The 19,671-nt window shown below is 43.0% G+C and overlaps 1 protein-coding gene across 1 annotated transcript in view; it reads right to left on the bottom strand.

The window, feature by feature from the left end:
- Positions 1-19,671, bottom strand: part of Ercc6 (ERCC excision repair 6, chromatin remodeling factor) — a 77,247-nt gene that overhangs the window by 17,292 nt on the left and 40,284 nt on the right. The window contains exons 8-12 of the mRNA XM_059274118.1: positions 14,423-14,558; positions 5,306-5,476; positions 4,704-4,880; positions 2,008-2,124; positions 473-568 (exon numbers count right to left, since the gene is read on the bottom strand). Of these exons, the coding sequence (XP_059130101.1) occupies positions 473-568; positions 2,008-2,124; positions 4,704-4,880; positions 5,306-5,476; positions 14,423-14,558 (697 nt within the window). The remainder of the gene's footprint in view (positions 1-472; positions 569-2,007; positions 2,125-4,703; positions 4,881-5,305; positions 5,477-14,422; positions 14,559-19,671) is intronic.

The raw sequence follows: 19,671 nt of genomic DNA, 5'->3' as shown, positions 1-19,671 counted from the left end.
AATAAATTCCTCCCATACACTGGGGATAGTCGGGTTCGAACCTGAAAAATCTAGTTTCTAAGATGGCGGTGCTCTGCATGAGACTCACTGAGAAGCTGATACAATCTACAAGTCTTCATGACCACACCCTGGTAATGTAATTTTGGTTATAATTTCTGGGAAAACCCATCACAGTGCTGGACACAACCCCCTGCCAGGTTAAGAGCCTTAGGTAGCAGGACTCACGGTCACATCCCCACCTTGGATCCAGCTTCCTAGCTCAGGGCTCCACCCTCATACCAGTGACCCTGCTCCTCACACCACACCTGTCTCCAGCTGTGGCTATGACCCCGCAGCCACTCCACAGATGGCAGGGGAGTGAACCAAGGCGGCATGACACAAGAAGCCTGGCACATTCTAAACAGCAGCTTCTCTTCCTGCCCCACCCTCCTTGGTAACAACTTAGATCTCTGGTGTCTGCTCTTTGGCTGACCTGATTCTCTCCATTGAGAATCCTGTAAACTTCCTTGGAATCAATGAAATTCTGGTAGACTTTATGCTGCTCATCAGTTAGACGGCAAAATAAGACCTGTAAGGAAAAAAGAAAGAAACAATGATTAAATTATCAATAAGATTCCCTAGAAAAATAGTACAATGTACACAATTTTAACTACAATGATACATCTCTCAGCTAAAGAGACTTCTTCCTTTTCCATATCATCCATCTAGTTCCAGCTCATCACTCAGCAGCCCCTCCAGACTGGCTTCCTGCTCATAGGCAGTCCTCCACTCTACAGCTCCAGCCCTGCCTCCTAGCTCACTTCAGCCTGTCGGCCTGGGCTTCTATCTTCCTAGCTAGTTGCTTTTTCTGTGCTCTCTTCTGATGCTGCTGAGGAGAGCAGCTGCTTCTCTGCTTGGTTTCCACATGCTCTTTGAGCAAACCAGTCTCTGCTCAGAACTGTAACATCTTCCCAACTCACTGCTGGCTACCACCAGCCTAGAACCTTCTCCCAACTTTCAACTTCTGATGTCAGTGGACCTTGCCTAAGTACTTCAGCATATCCTAAATTCAACTCATCAGCTGGTTGTCCTCTGGAAGCCTCTATCACAGCAGACCCATCTCACTGTCCAAGGGCTTTGGGAGGACACAAAGATAAAATAAGCTGAGATATGGGGGAAGAAAGAAGCAGGGATGAAGGTGGCCTTGGTGACAGATGTCTGGGATCCTTCAACCTAAAAAATCTACAATGCATTTCACTTCAAGGCCCTGAGCAGAAGGTGCAATCATCTATTAAGATAACATCATGATGGATTCAAGTGTCATCCTTGTAACACCAACTCAGATGCCATCAACCTCTTCCACAGTATATTCTCAGGAATATGTTCATAAAGAGTAAAACCAGTCCTTCTCATGACCAGCAGAACCCAAAATCTGACCTCCAAGTGGCCATGTGACTACCTCCTTAGCTACACTCTTTCTTGCTTCTAGTTTCAGCCACCCTGGCACCCCTGCTGGCCCACAAGTATCAATACACTGCCCTACCCATCCCCTGCAATGTTCTTTCTCCAAACCCCAAACAACTCGTTCTTTGACCTTCCTTAAGCCTCAGCACGATTAGCGAGTCAAAGGTCTCCTCTGACCATCCATTGGAGAAAGCCCATTCCTTCAACGTGTCTTACCCCCGACTTAGTGAAAACACCCACATACCCCCACCTTACTTATTTGTGACCCTACGAGGTTTATGGTAACAAGACTGCTCTTCTCATTGCTGTGTCCCAGGAATGCATCAGGGGCTTAAAAAAACATGGAAATATTTTCAAGTAGTTATAGGGTTAGGCCCACGTGTTAACAGAGGGAAACCAAAGCCTGTGAACTAGAGCAACATACAGCCAGGAAGATACCAAAGATGGGTACAGTGACTAGCAAACCAGGCTGTCCACAGCCCAGGACCAGAGCTATAGACCTGGTCAGTTACACAGACACACGCACACTTGAGTAATGCTTGGTCACCTCCCAGATTCACAGACCTGTTCATTTTTATCTGGCAAAGAAAGGCTCATCTTGACATCTGATTTCATTCTCCGGAGTAGGTAGGGGTTAATGGTGTCTCTTAAGACACATGCACACTTATAGGCAGTTTTAACCTTTTAACAGAAGAAAGAAAGATATTAGCTTAGGGAATACATGTGCTTTTCCCAATTGATTCCATGTCTTGAAAGTTAAAGAATGATCAACAGGTATATAAATTCAACTTAGAAAAAATCAAGTTAGTTAGCTCTACATGCTCCCAGGGTAACATCTCTCAAATTAACATCAGAAAAAAAATTACCTCATTAGCCAAAATAACACAAGAGAAAACCTGTTTAACCATGCTTTAGCTCCTCTTCTATACTTGTTTTAATTATTACTGTACTATTTAGTTAGGTCTGAAAGTAGAGATTTATTTGGTTACATCCTACATCCTCTAGGGGAAAAACTAGTTTCAAACAAATCCCTATTTATAATATAATCTTGTATTCTCCAAAAGCTACAAAGGAACTGGCCTCTCACAAGGGCAGAGATCAAAAGCTAAGTGTGGGGGGAGCTGGAGCAGTGGGAGTCACCAGCTAATAAGGGGCGATTAGGCTTCAGGGAATAAGTTCAAGAGGAGTCCTATGATCCTAGAAATGAAAGGTCACTCTGGCCTAAAATGGAGCATATGGCTCCATAATGGACATGGCCACATGAGAGGGTATTAACTGTACACAGAAAAACAAAGACCCACAGCCCAGGAAGCCACACCCTCTCTAATTCACTTACAGGCAAGCAAAGGCTTCAATTAATTATTGATACTTTAAAAAATTCAAAATAGGTTTAACAATTTAGTAAATTATCACTTCATAGAAGAAGAAAAATCTAAAATTTAAAGGTAAGAAATTTATCTTTAAGAGAAGTCTGAGCATAGTCAACACAGAAAAGTTCAAGTTAAACACATTACATGTTAGAAATATTTGGAAAGACCCCAAGCACTCCTCACTCACGTCTGCATTGCGTGTGTCCACCTGTCTTTGTGCAGATGTTGTGTGAACAGACATGAATAATTATAAAACACAGGCAGTACCTAGAATACCAACAGTCTAAACTGAAAACTTCTGGTCTCAGGGTTGGATGTGACATCTCCTATAGTTACAGCCTCACTGCCTTGTTCTAGATGTCCCTTTCCACATTCTCCTTGTGGTATGCCACTGGATTTCTAGGGAGGCTTCTAGTCTCTAGTCACCTCCCATCATATTAGCCCCAGCCTGACACATAGTTACCTGTGGGCAGACTATCTTCACAGGATGCAACGGCATATAGAAAACATGGCCTTAAGCAAGAAGAGCAAATAAAAGCAATGCCCCTTTCACATTCAGACCTTGCCATTCAGAACTAAGAACAATATGCTCAGCAATTTCCTCTTACCCAGTTTTGCTTTCTGTGAAGCCAATTGCTACTCAAAAATATTACATGGAAAATTACAGAAGGAAAACAGTTCACTAGTTTTAAATTCTGTGTTCTTTATGTAGTTTAATAAAATCTTGTATAGCTCTGCTCTGTTCCATCCAAGACACAACTCATTCCTCTGCCAGGTGTATCCCACTGTGTAGGACACCCACCCATTAGTCATCAGCAGTGAGTTCAGTTATCAGACTGCCTGTCCAGTGCCACGGGGCTCGAAGAAAGGGACTGGTAGTCTTCATAATTCCAGGCACTTGCCAGATGTCTTTGAATGTATCTCCTATACACAAGGAGGTATTATTGCACACAAACTTCTGAGACAAGGATTTCAAGAAACACACTATATGCTCTTGTTCTCAGGATATCTCTCCACAAAAGACTTGTTAATTCCCAATCAGAAATATTAAATCTAGAGTTTAGAAATCTGGCCTAAACAACTTTACCAGGCAGTCCTCAGTAATAGGACAAAGCAAGAGACTCTACATACTGAGAAATGTGTAGCTTGAACACAATGTGGAAGCCATGTGAGACAAACCCAAGAGGAGGGTATAGTTCACAAGTAACAGGCCTATAGCCTTCAAAATTATCAAGGTCACGACAGGCAAAGATGCTTAGAACTGTTCCTCATTCAGAGCAGATAAAGGGGCAGAGAGACTGGACAGCACTGGCATAATGTGAAGAGCAGGCTAGAAACAGAACACTGTCCTACCTCTGGAGGAAAATCAGGGTAATGAATCTATGTCTGTCTAGTGGCTGTTCTGTACCCTGACCCCAGATAAATTTATTAGGGTGCACAATATATTGGGGAACACAATATCACCACAGGAGTGGCTCCTTGTGTCTTTTCAGCTTCCAGTCTACCTCTTCTCACTGTAAAAGGCACACTGCCCTGGTTGGCACTACAGTGCACACTGCCCAGAACTGCTCAATTTTTTTCATGATTTCTCACTGCTCTGGTGATCACTTCCAAACTATTTTTAAACTTCTCATCTGAGAGCCACTTCCCAGGAAAAGCCAACAATGAAACCATTTCATTCCTATTGTGAAAAGAGAAATTTTAGCCTACTGCTTTCATTTAGTAAAAGGTGTACTTGATATTTTTAAAACCTTATCTGCAAAAATACAATCTAATGAGTAAAGACAATTTTTGATTTTTATTAGATACCAATTTATAAGCCTGGCCAGACTTTGCTACAAAGTATCATGTTTGGGGAAATGCCAAAGGTGTCACTGTCTACCATATTACCTGTACTGGGGAAGCATTGGAATAGCCCCCCATAGTGATGGGGACAGAGAACTGCTCCATAAACACAGGCAACGTGCCTAGCTTTCCCGGGAAGATGAAGTCGAAGAGTGACCACAACTCTCGGAGGTTGTTCTGCATCGGTGAACCCGACAAGATGATCCGATGAGGCGTGCGGAACTAGTTGGGCAAATGAGACATCTTTTATGAAACTGACTTTGTTAACACACAAACACCATCCAACCCAAAGCACTCCCAAGGAATAGTTAGTTACTTAGCACATTTAGTAGTCACTTTTGTTTGTCCGTTATTTTGGACCTCCCAAACTGTGGATATTTTGTCCACTTTTCTAACTGCATATGGATGAAAACACTGGAAGAATTCTATCTTACTGTTCAAGTCGAACACCACCTTAGCATTGGGTGTGGCTACATTCTAACAACTGAGCCTTATAAAAGAGCTAAATAATGAAAATCACAAAGGACAGGCATAAAGAATTTTCTACATCAAGACAGAATTCAGTAAGTGTGTTCATAAAACAAACAGCCTATTCTAAAATTAAATACCACTGCCCATCTAAACCCCCTCACTGTGAGCAGCCATACCTGTTTGCAAGCAAGGGTGACCGCAGCATTTGGATTTCGAATTTTGTGTCCCTCATCTAAGATCACATAGTGCCAGTCATGTCTGCTAATGTCATCTTGCATCAGTCGGATGTAGGAATAAGAGGTTATCAAAACTCCATGACAATGAACAATATCTCGGATCAACTTCTCCTATAACGACAACATCAGAAGGGCAGATTTAAGTAAGAAGCAAAAAAAAAGAAAAGAAAAAGAAAAAAGGAAAAACAAACATGACCTAAAATGACAATCTAAAGGTGAGATTTGGATTAACATGAGACCACCTAAACCACACTATAAGAATATACAACCACACATACGTCTACTAACACACATCAGTGCTTTGCATTTGGTTAACCTGCAAAATAGTAAACACACTGAAGTCCAGCCCTCAAAGAAGGTAGCTTATAATAATGTAACCATTTACTCAGTTGTTACTTTTCTACCTCATTCTTTATGTCTGTCCCTGTTACATGTTAAAAACAAAGTTGATGAAGAATGATTATTTTATAAGAAAAGCAAGAAAATGAAGGAAAACACCGAAGACAAAAGACATACTGAATGGTATGAGGTGAGGCAGAAAAGATGTAAAGGCAATAACTTAAAAGAATAATAGCTAAAATCCCACATAACTAGGACACCTGAATCTGTGGAGAAAAACATCCCAAATGTCAAGCAAAAAACACGAAAAGGCCTTATTCCAGACACACCTGCCTAGATGGCGGAATCCTAAAAGGAAAGAATAATAGAGAGAAAGTCTAGGCATGAGAACATAAGGAAAAGGTTTCCTTCCGAGGAAATAGTCCACATCAAACATCATTTCTGAGACCTACAAATGTCAGAAAACAGAGAAATACATAACTCTTAGCAGGGAAAGGTTGCCAGGCAGTGATGGCACATGCCTTTAATCCTAGCACTCAGAAGGGAGAACCAGGCGAATCTCTGTGAGTTTGAGGCCAGCCTGGTCTACAGAGTGAGATCCAGGACAGGCACCAAAACTACGCAGAAAAGCCCTGTCTTGAAAAAACCAAAAAGAAATCCATTCAAGCAGGGAAAGGTCAAAACCTCCTTGATCTGGGCTTGAACCAGGCCACTCGGAAGCTAGGCACACTGCTAAGTGCAGGTGGGGTACCTCACAGAAACCTGCTGCAGCAGAGGGGCCAGGGTGGGGCTCCCTACAGAAAGCATGCTCACACCGCTTCTGGAGTAAGGACAGAGTGACCACCATGAACTCTCCCCTACACATGGAAACTCTGGCGTGGATCTGGTCCCGCAGATCTGGCTGCACTGCTGCTCACCATATCACAAAAGAAAACTTAAGGGTGAAAATTCTGTACTACATGCATATCATTTCCTTAAAAATCCCATTAATACATGAAGTATAATACAGAATACTTTTAAATAATGAAAAGGGGTATATTTTAAGTATTACTGTAATTCCTGTTTAATTTATGAAACCTGGAGGGAAATCAGGGGAGTGAACATAAAAGTGGACCCAAACCCAAACCTCCACCCTTTCCAGATACTGTCTTGTGTCTTGTGTGTGTGTGTGTGTGTGTGTGTGTGTGTGTGTGTGTTCACACAACGTGGAGGCCAGAAGACAACTTCCAGTGTTGTTCTTCAGGCACTGTCCACCTTTTCTTTTTTTTTTTAATTAAGAAATTTTTTATTCTTTTTACATACCAATCACAAGTCCCCCTCTTCCCTCCTCCCACTCCTCCAGCCTCCCCCACCCCACCCCCCATTCCCTCCTTCAAGGCAAGGTCTCCAACAGGGAGTCAGCAGAGCCTGGTACATTTCAGTAGAAGCAGGTCCAAGCCCCTCCCCCTGCCTCAAGGCTATGCAGGGCTCCAAAAAGCCAGCTCATGCACTAGGGATGGATCCTGATTCTACTGCCAGGGGGCTCCTTAAGCAGATCAAGCTACATAACTGTCTTGCTTATACAGAGGGCCAGGGCCAGTCCTGTGAAGGTTCCACAGCTGTTGGTCTAGGTTTCATGAATTCCCACTAGCTTGGTTTGGCTGTCTCTGTAGGTTTCCCCATCATGATCTTGATGCCCCTTGCTCATAGAATCCCTCTTCCCTCTCCTTGACTGGACTCCAGAGCTTAGTCTGGTGTTTGGCTGTGGATCTCTGCATCTGCTTCCATCAGTTACTGGATAAAGGCTCTCTGATGACAGTTAGGGTATTCACCAATCTGATTACTAGGATAGGCCAGTTCAGGCACCCTCTCCATTATTGCTAGTAGTCTAAGCTGGGGTCATCTTTGTGGATTCCTGGGAACTTCCCTAGCACCCAGTTTCTCCCTGTTCCCTCGATGTCTCCCTCTATCATGGTATCTCTTTCATTGCTCTCGCACCCTGTCCCTGTTCCAGCTCGACCATCCTGTTCTGTTATGCTCTCATCCCCCATCCCCTACCCTCCATTGCCCACCCCTCATCCCCAGTTTACTCATGGAGATCTCATCTATTTTCCCTTTCCAGGGCAACCCATGTGTCCCTCTTTGGGTCCTCCTTGTTAGCTAGCTTCTCTGGAGCTGTGTCCACCTTTTCTTTAAAGACAAGGTCTTGGGCTAGTGAGGCAACTCAGTGAGTAAATATGCTTGCCAACAAGCCTGGTGACTTGAGTGTGATCCCCACCCAGGCACGGTGGAAGGAGAGCTGAGTCTGACGAGTTATCTCTGACCTCCACGTGCCTCTCATGCATGCGCACACATGAGGAAGGATGACAAAAACAGCCGGGAGCTTAAAGGACACCTAAACCAGATGACACGGGACACCGACCTGGGACTTAGTAAAGACACACCAAAGAAATGCAAATAAAAGAGGACAGAAGTTGCAATAAAATAACTCATACCATTTATTTTATCTCTTAAAAGGGTAGGACACATTAAAAAAGAAGACTACAAGCCTTTCCCTACATAGAACACTGTAACAAACATGGACAGAGCCCCCAGAGCAACCAGGACAGCTCCTGGAACCCCTGGTCTGGAACCTTCTCACAGACAAGCACTGAGCCAAGCAAACGGAAGTTTCACACTGAGGACCCGAGAGCTGAGCATGCGGTCAGGCTCCTTCTCATGCGGTCTCATCCGCTGCAGCTTGGACATACAGAGCACCCATCCTTCACGTGTGCGCTCCGGAAAACACCACCTCGGATGCACTGGCAACTCAATGGGCAAGGGAGGGAAAACGACAGCCAAAGAGGAAGGGCCAGTGACTCTTAGAGAAAGGACCGGGGTAGACAGAGCAAGCTGGGCGTGACAGCACACACCTACAGCCCAACACTCAGAACGCAGAGGGTTTACATGGGAAGTCCCAGGCCAGCCAGGGTCACAGAACCAGATCCTGTCTCAAAGAAAGCCAAAATAACAATGGACAGAACAAACAAGTAACTCTGAAAAGACAAACCAAAGAACGGATTCAGTTGTAGCTTGAAAAATGTCACTTGTGGAAAGAATGCAACACCACTAATAGCATATCAGAAAACCTCAAAATGAGTCACAAAAATGAATTATTCAAAAGAGAATGGACACAAGAAAAATCAGACTAACTGGGGGAGCAGAAGGACTGGAAAAGGGAGTCACGTTCTTCCCATTGCAAATTACCTCACACAGGGTGTCCTAAGGGCCACAGGTTCTTCAAACTGGTCCAACTGGTGCTATAAGCAGCAGAGCCCAGCTCTCCAAACTGACAGAACTGCAGAAAAACCCAAATCTACAGCTATTACTTTACAGATAAAGAAAGTCTAATAACACTCACACCTTGTTTATAATTCAAAAATCTTCCAAAAGAGCTAATTTTATTAATGTCATCTTAAGGAACTGGGAGTTTAAAATTTCCTAGGCCAGGCATGAGGGCACGCATCTGTAATCTCAACTCTTAGGAGACTGAGGCATGACGCTCACAAGCTGAAGTCCAGCCTGCACTGTAGAGCAAACCCCTCGCTCAAAGGGAAGAGGATGGCTCGGTGGGTAAAGGTGCTTGCTGCTAAGACTGACAACCTGAGTTCAATTCCCCAAATCCACAAGGTAGAAAGAGAGAACTCCCACAAGTTGTCCTCACCACCACACAGCTTGTGTATGGGTGCTTGCCTAACATACACAAAGCTCTAGGTTCAAGTTCCAGAACTGAATAAACTGAGCTTGGTTGGTGCACACCAGTAATCTCAGCACAGGGGATGGAGGCTGGAGAGTCAGAAGTTCAAGACCATCCTCAGCTACACAGTGAGACCTGGTTTCAAACAAGGTATGTAGACAATACGTGTGTGTGTGTGTGTGTGTGTGTGTGTGTGTGTGTGTGTGTCTGGTAAAGTGTAAAAAAGTACAAAAAGCACTGAAGTGGGAAATTATCTGCTCATGTGCCATAACACACAAGGCATTCAAGGAGATAATAAAATTGCTTTTTAGACTATAAGCCAAAGACACAGTAAAGGCTCAAGAGTGTGACCCGTATTATTATCGTGACTACTGTTTTGCCACATTGAAAAGTTCAATGTCTAATGCACAATACTACACCACTTTATTGAACCAGTTCCCTAGTTTGATATTCTGATGAATAAGTCAATTACTGTGGTGGAGAGCCTTGAAAACACGGGCAGAGAACTAAGACTCACCCTGATCGCACCTCCTTGACAAGAGTACCACTCCTTCAGCTGCTGGTGCTCAGAACAGAAAAAGAACCATGGAAGGAGCAGATGCGACTTCCCAGCCTCACCCTGAACCCCGTAACTCTGAGACCTGAGAGCTAATTCCCTCAGTTCCTCCACATCCACATTCCCTACCGAGACTCCAGGCAGGCAACACCCCAGGTCTACCCCTGCATCCCTCTAGGAGAGCAGGAAGAGCATGGAGTGAGAGCAGTGGATACTCCAGGACTGACTGCTGTCCAGGTGTCAGCCATAAGACATGCCTGCCGTCCTGAGAGACAGCAAAGAAAACAATTACAGTTGCCCGGGGCTTGAAATAGGAGTGGAAGCTAAACCACCACTCACATTTATGAAACACTCGTTGACTGTGTTTGACTAAACCCTGCAAAGGCAGGTTCACAGGCTCACCACAGTCACCCCAAAACTGCCCGATCCCAAAACGAGTTCTTGGAATCACTTGATGCAGCTAGAAGCTTTATCATAGTTAAGCTAACGAGACACTGAGCCTGCTAAATGTATGCCACTGGAGCAATGTGTAGCTTCTTGTGATTGCTTACGAACTTATGTGGGGCACTCTACATGTTACCTACAGAACCGCAGACTTCCTATTTATACTGTGTTCACAAAGATGTATAATGATTCTAAAGAATTTGGAAGATGCTTTACAGAAAGAACAAGGTGTACAAAATGTCCACAATGAAAACACAGTCTCCACTGGGTAACAATCCATTTATGACTACTGATGTTCACCTGATTCAATCTCAGAATTCTACAACCGCCTGGACTGGAGTTTCAATAATGGTGAATTGTTGAATATTATGGACGTCTCAATCCAAACACTTAAGACAAATCATCTCGGGCGGTTTCAAATTAAAAGCTTGTAAAATATGTAACCTCTCCTAGTTTTTGCAATTAATAGGGTACATCTGCAATTAGCCTGACTTACTGAATGTAGTGCTGTTGTCATTAAAAGATGTCTGAGGAAGTGCTGCCGTTATTATGGAGGCTCAGGAGACCAATCCCTCCTAGAGGGCAAACAGTGGACTGGTAGAAACAACAGCCATAAATCACACTGTCAGGCAGCGGGGAGAACAGTGCAGCACAGGCACATGAAGGCCATTCACAGTAAACACGGTGCGGCAGCTTCCCAGGCAGGATTTACTGCACCTGTAATTAATTAAAATTTCCTTCAAGCTAAATCTTTAATAAACAAGGATTTGTGCTGACAATGAAGAAAAAGGGCTCCGGCAACGTAATTTTACAGTATAGCTCACAGAACCAACCGAGCGTCTACGGGTTTTCCTATCAGGTGCTATAGCAACTCTCAAGTTCACAGGAAACACCACGCTTTGCTTTATAATCGTGTACTTGGAAGGGGTCTGAAATGTTCAGGATGCTTGAAGGGGCACATGGCCACTCTTTCCATTCTCATGTGTCCCTTTGATTTTTCCCTCTCTCTTTGCACAGTTAATGGTCTCATATGAGAGAGAGAGAGAGAGAGAGAGAGAGAGAGAGAGAGAGAGAGAGAGAGAGAGAGAGACTGTCTGTCTGTCTGTCTGTCTATACAGTTGAACATGTTGCCACAGCATGCATGTAAGGGGACACCTCTCTGGAGTCGGTTTTCTCCTGCCACCTTGTGAGGTCCAGGGATGGACCCCGATCGCTAACCCTGTATGGACACACTCTACCCTCTGAACTATCTCAGCAGCCTCCCTTCCCACTTTTTAAATCCAGGGTCTGGCTCGTGGTCCAGATTGCAGGTCTTTTTAAAGAATGCCTGTCAGAGTTTCACCCGATGGTCAAATACAGCTGCAATTTGCTTTTGAACCATCCCTAACCTTGTATTTTCCAAAAAGAATGGTAACATTCTAATTCATTCTTTCCATGTAGGGCATGAGAAAAAAGATCCAGACACTGGCCGTGAACATTTTTGATAAGAAAGGTCTGAACTTTCCTATCTAGAATGTATACTGAATGGTCTGCAGGGCCATCTTTCGCAACCACTAAGATCAAAGCCTGAGATATGCTGTGCTACTATCAAGAAAATAACTAACTGAGTAACTGTTATCAGGGAACACACAATATTCTTCATGCATGTACATCAACCCAATACACCTTCATAAAATCATCACCAGGCTCAGAGAAGCCAAGTAAACAATCAATTTCAATTCCATGACAGCAGGTGTGCAGCTCAAACCCTGCTGTGGTAAACAAACCTTATCCTCCTAAAGCTTTAGGAGATGGGTGTTTGGTTTTTGTTTTTCCATTCCTAGGACTCTGGTGGCATGAGTTGATCAAAATGAGACAAAACTCTGGATTATCTAAAATGTCCACAAAATCACTAGTCCTACCTGTCAGGAGAAGGTGGGAGACAGTGACAGTTATTCCGGAATACAGGCAATCTCTCATTACACATCTTCCAGCAAACTGAAAGGAAGCTCCTTAATCGTTAAATAAGCTTTTCAGCACAGCGCTAATGACGCCACCACCCACTGTGCGTTGTGGGGATAAGTACCACAAACTGCCTTCTTTCATTATCTTTCATGGATGTTCTTTCCCCAAGAAAAGAGTTAGCTTTTCAAGGTTAATTAAAAACATCATAGCCTCTTTTTTCCTGAGACCTAACAATATGAAACACCTGGAATACAACATTTATAGTTGTTCCACAAATATATATTTACCAACTCATCTACAATTGTTTTCTGTTAGAAAAAAAAGAGAACCATAAACTGTAATGAAAAACAATGAAAAAAAAAAAAAAAAAGAGTAACAGCCACGTGCACGCCCATGAATGTGGGTAAAATTCCCTTAGCAGGGGAAACCTCAGCATGACGGAGGGAAAGCAGGAAGGTCACAGGTTCAAGCCAGCCAAGGCTACAAACAAGACTCTATCTCAAAAAACACACACCACCACAAATGAAACCAGCAAAGAAGCTGCCACTACTGTGGGCCAAGGTGAACATTATCCCTAAGGTTCTGCCACCAGACAGGTAAGGGACCCAAGTTTCTCCAACAGGCTCACTGTCAATTATGTTTCCACTAGTTAGTCAATATATGTGGTGTACATGAAGACTACTCTTTATACAAGTTTGCAACATATGACATTAAGAGATGTCAAGCAACAGGAAAATTAAAGCAGAATGAGAAATGTTTCACATGGATGAAACCAGTTAGCAGCTGAGAGTTTGACTAGAAAAACAACTCAAACCATTTCTGTTTTCATACTGCTAAAAATCATTTCTTTTAAATCACAGCACTTGCTCTATGTTCCTAGTTCTCTCAACTCAATTTGTTTTCTACTTATCTTCTAAAATCCTGGGCAAAGACAGTTGGCTGTAGTAAGCGAGATTCCAACTCAGCTTATCTGAGAGACTCCATCATAGATATTTCTGATCCACTTCTATCAAAAACTCTGCTTAGCCAAAATCCTGAGTGCATGGATTTGCCGGAAAAAAGAAGAACACAGAGAAAAATTACAGAGGGCCAGGAGTTCTGTGGCTGCAGAGGAGCTCCTTCAGGAGCTGAGCTGAGCCCAGAGGAGAACAGGCAGGGCAAGAAAGTGTGGCTTGCTCTCGGAGCCGGAGGCAAGTGGTGGCAGGTGTTTTCACAGTCGCTTGTGATTCGCCTCAGGTTTTTATCTTTGATATTTGTCCATGAGTTTTGTTCTTTAATAAATGGTAAAAAGAAATCCCTTCAATGTCCACTAAATTGTGATCCAGGAGGACCATGTAAGAAAATTAAACTATCTGTATCTAGGAAAGTCTCAAAGTAGCAGGCTTTCTTTCCTGCATCAGAAACATATTTAAAAATCATAATTACAGATGCATTTTATCAATCAAGGGTAAATATTTCTTACTCAGAATGCATTGGTACTAAGGGTATGTCAGATTTTGGAATGTCTGCATATATGTGCTAAGGTACCTTGGAGACGGAGCCCAGCCTAAACACAAAACTCATTACATCTCATACAGATCTTCTACAGGTTACCTGCTGGCAGTTTTTAATACAAAGATTTTGGTGTACCTATATTTTCATGGTGTCACCTGAGTCATGTATGGACTCTTCCAGTTGTAGTGTTATTGCTCAGAGTTTCAGATTTTGGAGCACTTCAGATTTCTGATTAGGGATGCTCAAGCTGTATGTTACTTTTCTCAGACTGTTTGACAAAAGTCCCTCCAGTCAACTGTCATGTAGATCACCTGATTGGTGATCCTGTGCACACAATCAGCCTGTGGTCCCTGTCTGTGCCCGGCTATGTTTTGTTGGATCAAAACATCACACCACTACTTACACTAATAAACAAGAAAGCCGTTGTTCATATCTATTTGATGATATGGAACTTCGAGTCAATAATTAAATAAACTAAGATGAAACAAACGTATGCGAATACATTTGAGAAATGCATGGTTCAAAAAAAAAAAAAAAGCCAAACAGTCAAGCACTGTAACATTACCTTTTTGTGGGCATAGGAGCCTGTTTCGTGCAGAATTGCCACTCGGAATGGAGGCCACCACGTGTGGAATTCTTTCACCCACTGATGCATCACTGTCGTTGGGCAAACAATTATAGTGGGGCCCAGTCCCTCGAACCTGCACCCAAAAGTCCAAGAAAACACAACCATGAAAGACAGTGGAGAAAGTGACTAACAGCCCAAACTAAAACCCCTGAGTGGTTCAAAAAAGAAAATAATCTATAAAAATGTACTGATGCTTTCTTTAACAAGAAAAGCTGCCGAGGTTCACGGTAACTAGAGTCTGTATGAATCTGTTCATTACTTAGTGGATGCAGGAATTAACAGCAGTAAATGACACACTTGGAACTCAACATTTATAGTAAAGGGACAAACAGAATACACAGCAAAACATTTTCTCCCTCCTGTTAGATGTTAAGACAGCTAACATCTGTGAAATGTTTACAACAGTGTCATTTAGTAAATACTAATATTAAAAGGGTTTATTGAGACAGAATATCAGATAATCATTAAAATTAAAACCATTAAAATTTTCAGTTTTTGAGAATTATTTAATAGCCTGCGAAAATGCTTATAATAAACTTAAATAACAAAGCCTTACAGATCACTGCAGTTTCCTAACACCCGGGCAGTAGGAGGCAGGAAGAGGCACTGGTCCACATGGTCTTCCTCTCTCCTGCCTTGCTACCTTCAGCCTCACTGGGAGCAGACGGAACTCTGGCTCCCAGAGAGATTTATTTTATGGGGTCCTAAGCACTGGTTGCCATGAAGTGGGGATCCCATCCATCCACAGCCCAACAGCACAGCATGCCCTGAAGCTCCTGCAGGAGAACTGCCTGATTCAGGAAGAACCCACACCCCAGGTTAGGGGACCCATTTTTCTTGCTCTCTCCTGTGTGGGTATGGATGCTATTTAGTGCTTAAGATGAAACACAAGTCAAAAATCAATAGTGGCGTCCCCACATGCCACCCCCTCCCTCGTGGCTTTCCAATCCAAAGGACAGAACTGTCATCTTCAGGACACCAAACCAGAAGTCCGTTTGTTCTCTGATCAATCCTCTTGCTTCCCACCGTAAGACACCTGTATAAATTCACATCCTTTTACCTCCTCAGTCTACAAGTCACCATCACCTTCCCTGTACAGTGTCACCGCTCCAGCTGCAGCAACTATCATCTCATCTATGTTGTCGCATCTTCTGGCACTTTCTGGAAGTAAAATCTGGATGGCCCAGGTCCTCCCTCAAGGCCTCCATGGCTGCACACTGCTCTTGGAACAGCATCTACACCTTGGCCTGGCCATGAGGCCATGCAGATCTGGCTCCTGCCTCACCTGCCTTACTACTGACACCGTTAGCACCTGACCCTGAACTCTGTCAGCTTGCACTGTCCTCAGGCCCTATGTAGCACACACTCTGTCTTCTAGACCCTTCCCTCTTCTCCCTTCTCTCACCACCTCATCCTCGCTAGAGCTGCCCTTCCTCTCCAGACAGGCAGACGAGCCTTCCTTGCCGCACCCATGCTAAGCCTGCAGCTCTTTAGAAGTCTGGACAGTCTCTGTGGTATGACCTCAGGGCCCAGCCCACAGCATATAATGGACAAACACAACAAAATGTATTTAAAGACTGGAAGGAAATGTGAAAGGCATTATTTTTAAGTTGGAAAGACATGCATTATTTTTGTTTTCTTCTTGTAGCTTAGGAAATGATTCCTAAACTTAAAATGTTTAAAATTTCAATGTGAACCACACAAAACGTGAAATTTCAAAAATCATCTATATAACTGAAAGAAAATTGGTCTGGTGGAAAAGAAAGAACTGACCAACTACAAGCTTTACTCCTGTACTCCAACACAATGGAATGCTTCTGTCCACTTGTGAACCCTTCACCTCCTGTTGTATGTGCTCATCGTCCCCTGGCCCTCAAGGTTGGATCAGAGAATCCAGGGGTCATAACAAACTCAACCCTTCCCACAAGCTATGCTGTCACCAAAGGCAGGGCCCAGGTGGGTGTCTCTACTCACCCTTGGGAGAGCAGGACTCTGCCCTGGCCCCTGGCCTCTGGCCCCTTCTATGGCAGCATTCCTTCTTAAAAGGATTAAATGTGCCAGCTTCTTTATATCCTCCAGTGAGAATAAAAAGGAGTTGTCATCAATATGCACTCGGTATGGATTAAGAAACAGCCAATCAACAGCAGTCTAAAGAGTCTAAAACAAGCTCACTTTCAAATGAGTTTGAATGTATATACATATGTGCCTTTTCAGGCTGTACACCTTTTTCTCTCCTTTATACTAGACCTTCTATAAACTGCTATGTCCATGACATACTTGCTCACTTAGAATGACTATTTAATCCCAGCTGAACTGCTCCCTGGCATTACCGTGTCCTTTAATTTCTATCACTCTCCCTCTGTTAGAATAGCAGGGAGGTTTCCAAGCTGGGCAGACTATTCCGGGACCAGAGAAGGGGCACTCAAACCCATCAGCAGGCAAGCGCACCACTTTCCCAGCCTCAATACCAGTGAGATGATACAAAATGGCTAAATGTACTAGAGTGATTAGCATCAATTACCAAACACACTATAGCTCCTTTCATCTTTGATTATCATTGATTACTTAATGAATTTAGGACAAATCAATAGCTCCATGGTCAAATACTCAACTTATGAGTGGGAAGCCTACTAGTTATAGCCTAGAACTTACTGGGAATTACAAACTGTAACATTTACCTTCCAAGGTTTGTTAGCTTTTTTAGAACACTAACTCTTCATTAGAAATTAATTAAATGACAATCAAGTCAAGTATTAACTGAAATGTGAGAGGTAAATCATTTACATCTTCTCCATTATAAAATCAGAGGGCCCATCCCTGTAAGAACGGTCAAGTAAAAGGTCAGTGCATCCACTGGGAACTGGGAACGCAGCTGCCATTTTCACTTACTCATCCATGTAATATGCTTCTTTTCTTCCTCTTCCAAAAGCAGTTCTTCAACCTCCATCAAAACATAAACTGATACAACGAACTGCTTTTACCACAAGTTTCTTGATGTCACAGAGACTTGCGGTTTCACAATGTTCACAGACCTTAAAACTAGGTCACCACCTCCAATGAGGACTCCAACATTGCTAGCTTGCAAGAATTATTTAAAAAACAGAAAAAGTAAACAGCTAACAACGCAATACCAACTTACACAGATGGTCCTGTTGCTCTAAGAGAGATTGTTCTTTAAGACCTAAGTTCACCTAGTACAGAAAGACATGTTACATCACTCTTTATGGAGCCCCTCAGCACAACCCTCCTCAGTCAGCCCTGTAGTTTGGCCGATACATTGCCACATTCTCAGAAGCCAGTTCCACCAATACTATTTTAATAAAGACGATCCGGGCGCCAGTCCAATACGCCACACTATTTCATTATGGAAAGAGAATATGAGCATTGATAGCTAATTGATTGCAGCTGATGCTCATTACAAGCCCTAACTTCACTCCTCACAGGACTGCCACCACTCAAGAGGACATGTTTTAATTTCTAGATCAAAACTGCACTGCAGGGATGAGCCGAGTCTCCTACGCCCGGAATGTTAAGACTCCACACAAGGTTCATGACAACAGGACAGGAAGAGGAGAAAGAAGGGGGAAGTAAGAAAACTGCAGAAATCATTTAAGGAGAGAAAGCCCTAGAAACATCTGGGACAGTCAGGGCATTCTAGTTACCAGAAACCTCAAGAGCTGTGGAGACCACGCCCACTGGGGACAGAAAAGGTCATTTTTAAATGCTAAATGACAGTCACAGATAGGAAAACCTCAGGTGCCCATTTTCAGCTGACTTTTTTCTTAGGCTAGAATATTCTCGTGTTTCCAGGCAAAATCTATCCTACATCTGAAGAAGTATTCTGATAGCTACAGGAGAATTCCTGCTTCAATACAGCTTCCCTGTAACAACACAATGCTTGGTTTCTAAAATTCTTTTGAACATATTTCCTCCTCCTACAGCTTTCAAAAATATCTAGGGGTGAGAGATGGCTCAATGGTTAAAAGCACACACTGTTTTTACAGAGGACCTGAGTTCCGTTCCCAGCACCCACTCACATGACTCAACAACCTATGACTCTTAGCTCCAGTGAAGGCAACACACTCTTCTGGACTTCATAGGCACCTGTGGTCATATGCACATACCCCAACACAACACATAGGCACACACACACACACACACACACACACACACACCCCACTAAAAATAAATCTTTTCTTAAAAACTCTAAAAACTTGAAACACTCCTCACAAGTGTTGACCTGATACTGAGCAAAGAGTAAAAGACTCTGAAGAAAGAGTGACAAATGCAGGCAAAGCAGGATGCTTGCAAGACTCAGTAACAGCCTTCAGTCAGGAGCTTACGGTCCACATCTGTTCCCTACTGCACATTTTTGTGCCAGTTCCTTAGAATGTGGGCAGTAATGTTCTGCAGTTGACTTTGAACACATCAACACTGTTTCAAAGACATCTCCAAACTGTATACAATGGGTGCCTCAAGTCATAGGACACAGAACCACTTGGTAACTCCATCACTGCTATGCATTAGATAAACCTACTGAAAGGTAGGGAGCTCTTGGTTCACGTGTGTCCAAGATGGAACATCCTACGTAACTTATCTAGCAACATTTTTACCAATATAGATTTCCATGAAGCTAATTTACAATTTAAACAAGGCCATGCTCACAACTCTTTATTGCAAGAACAAACATTTCATTGCTACCTCCAAACAGATTAAACATTTATCCTTTTAAAATACTAATGCTTTAACTGTGCATTACAAAATGAGCAGAAAAAGACTAAAATTACTTCCTATGCTTTCAGGAAGTCACGTAGGTGTTGACCTTGGGAGAGGATTAAGAAACTTCACTCCAAAAGAGTGAGCATGCCTCTAAAAGCTATCATGCACACAGACTCTAAAGGAACCATAGAGAACGGCTTCTTCAAAGCTCCAACTTTGCCCATGAGCAGACTCGTACTGACTGTAATGCTCACCTGGTCTTCTGCCAGAACAAATATTTTAATGTAAAATTTAATAAATGGGACTAAAGGTATTATGTCTAATTTAAAATTCCATATTGTGTAAACTATTGATATTAACATAATTGAGTTTGTAAACAATCCATTTGCAAGAGCTAACCTTAGACATCGTATTGACCCAAAATATCTAGTGGGGCCCATCTGCAAAATGAAGCATCAACGCCTGGA

Source organism: Peromyscus eremicus, chromosome 9 (genome assembly GCF_949786415.1).
Source record: "Peromyscus eremicus chromosome 9, PerEre_H2_v1, whole genome shotgun sequence".
Lineage (NCBI taxonomy): Eukaryota > Metazoa > Chordata > Mammalia > Rodentia > Cricetidae > Peromyscus > Peromyscus eremicus.
Note: the sequence above shows the minus strand (reverse complement) of the source record. Positions and strands in the feature narration are given on the sequence as shown.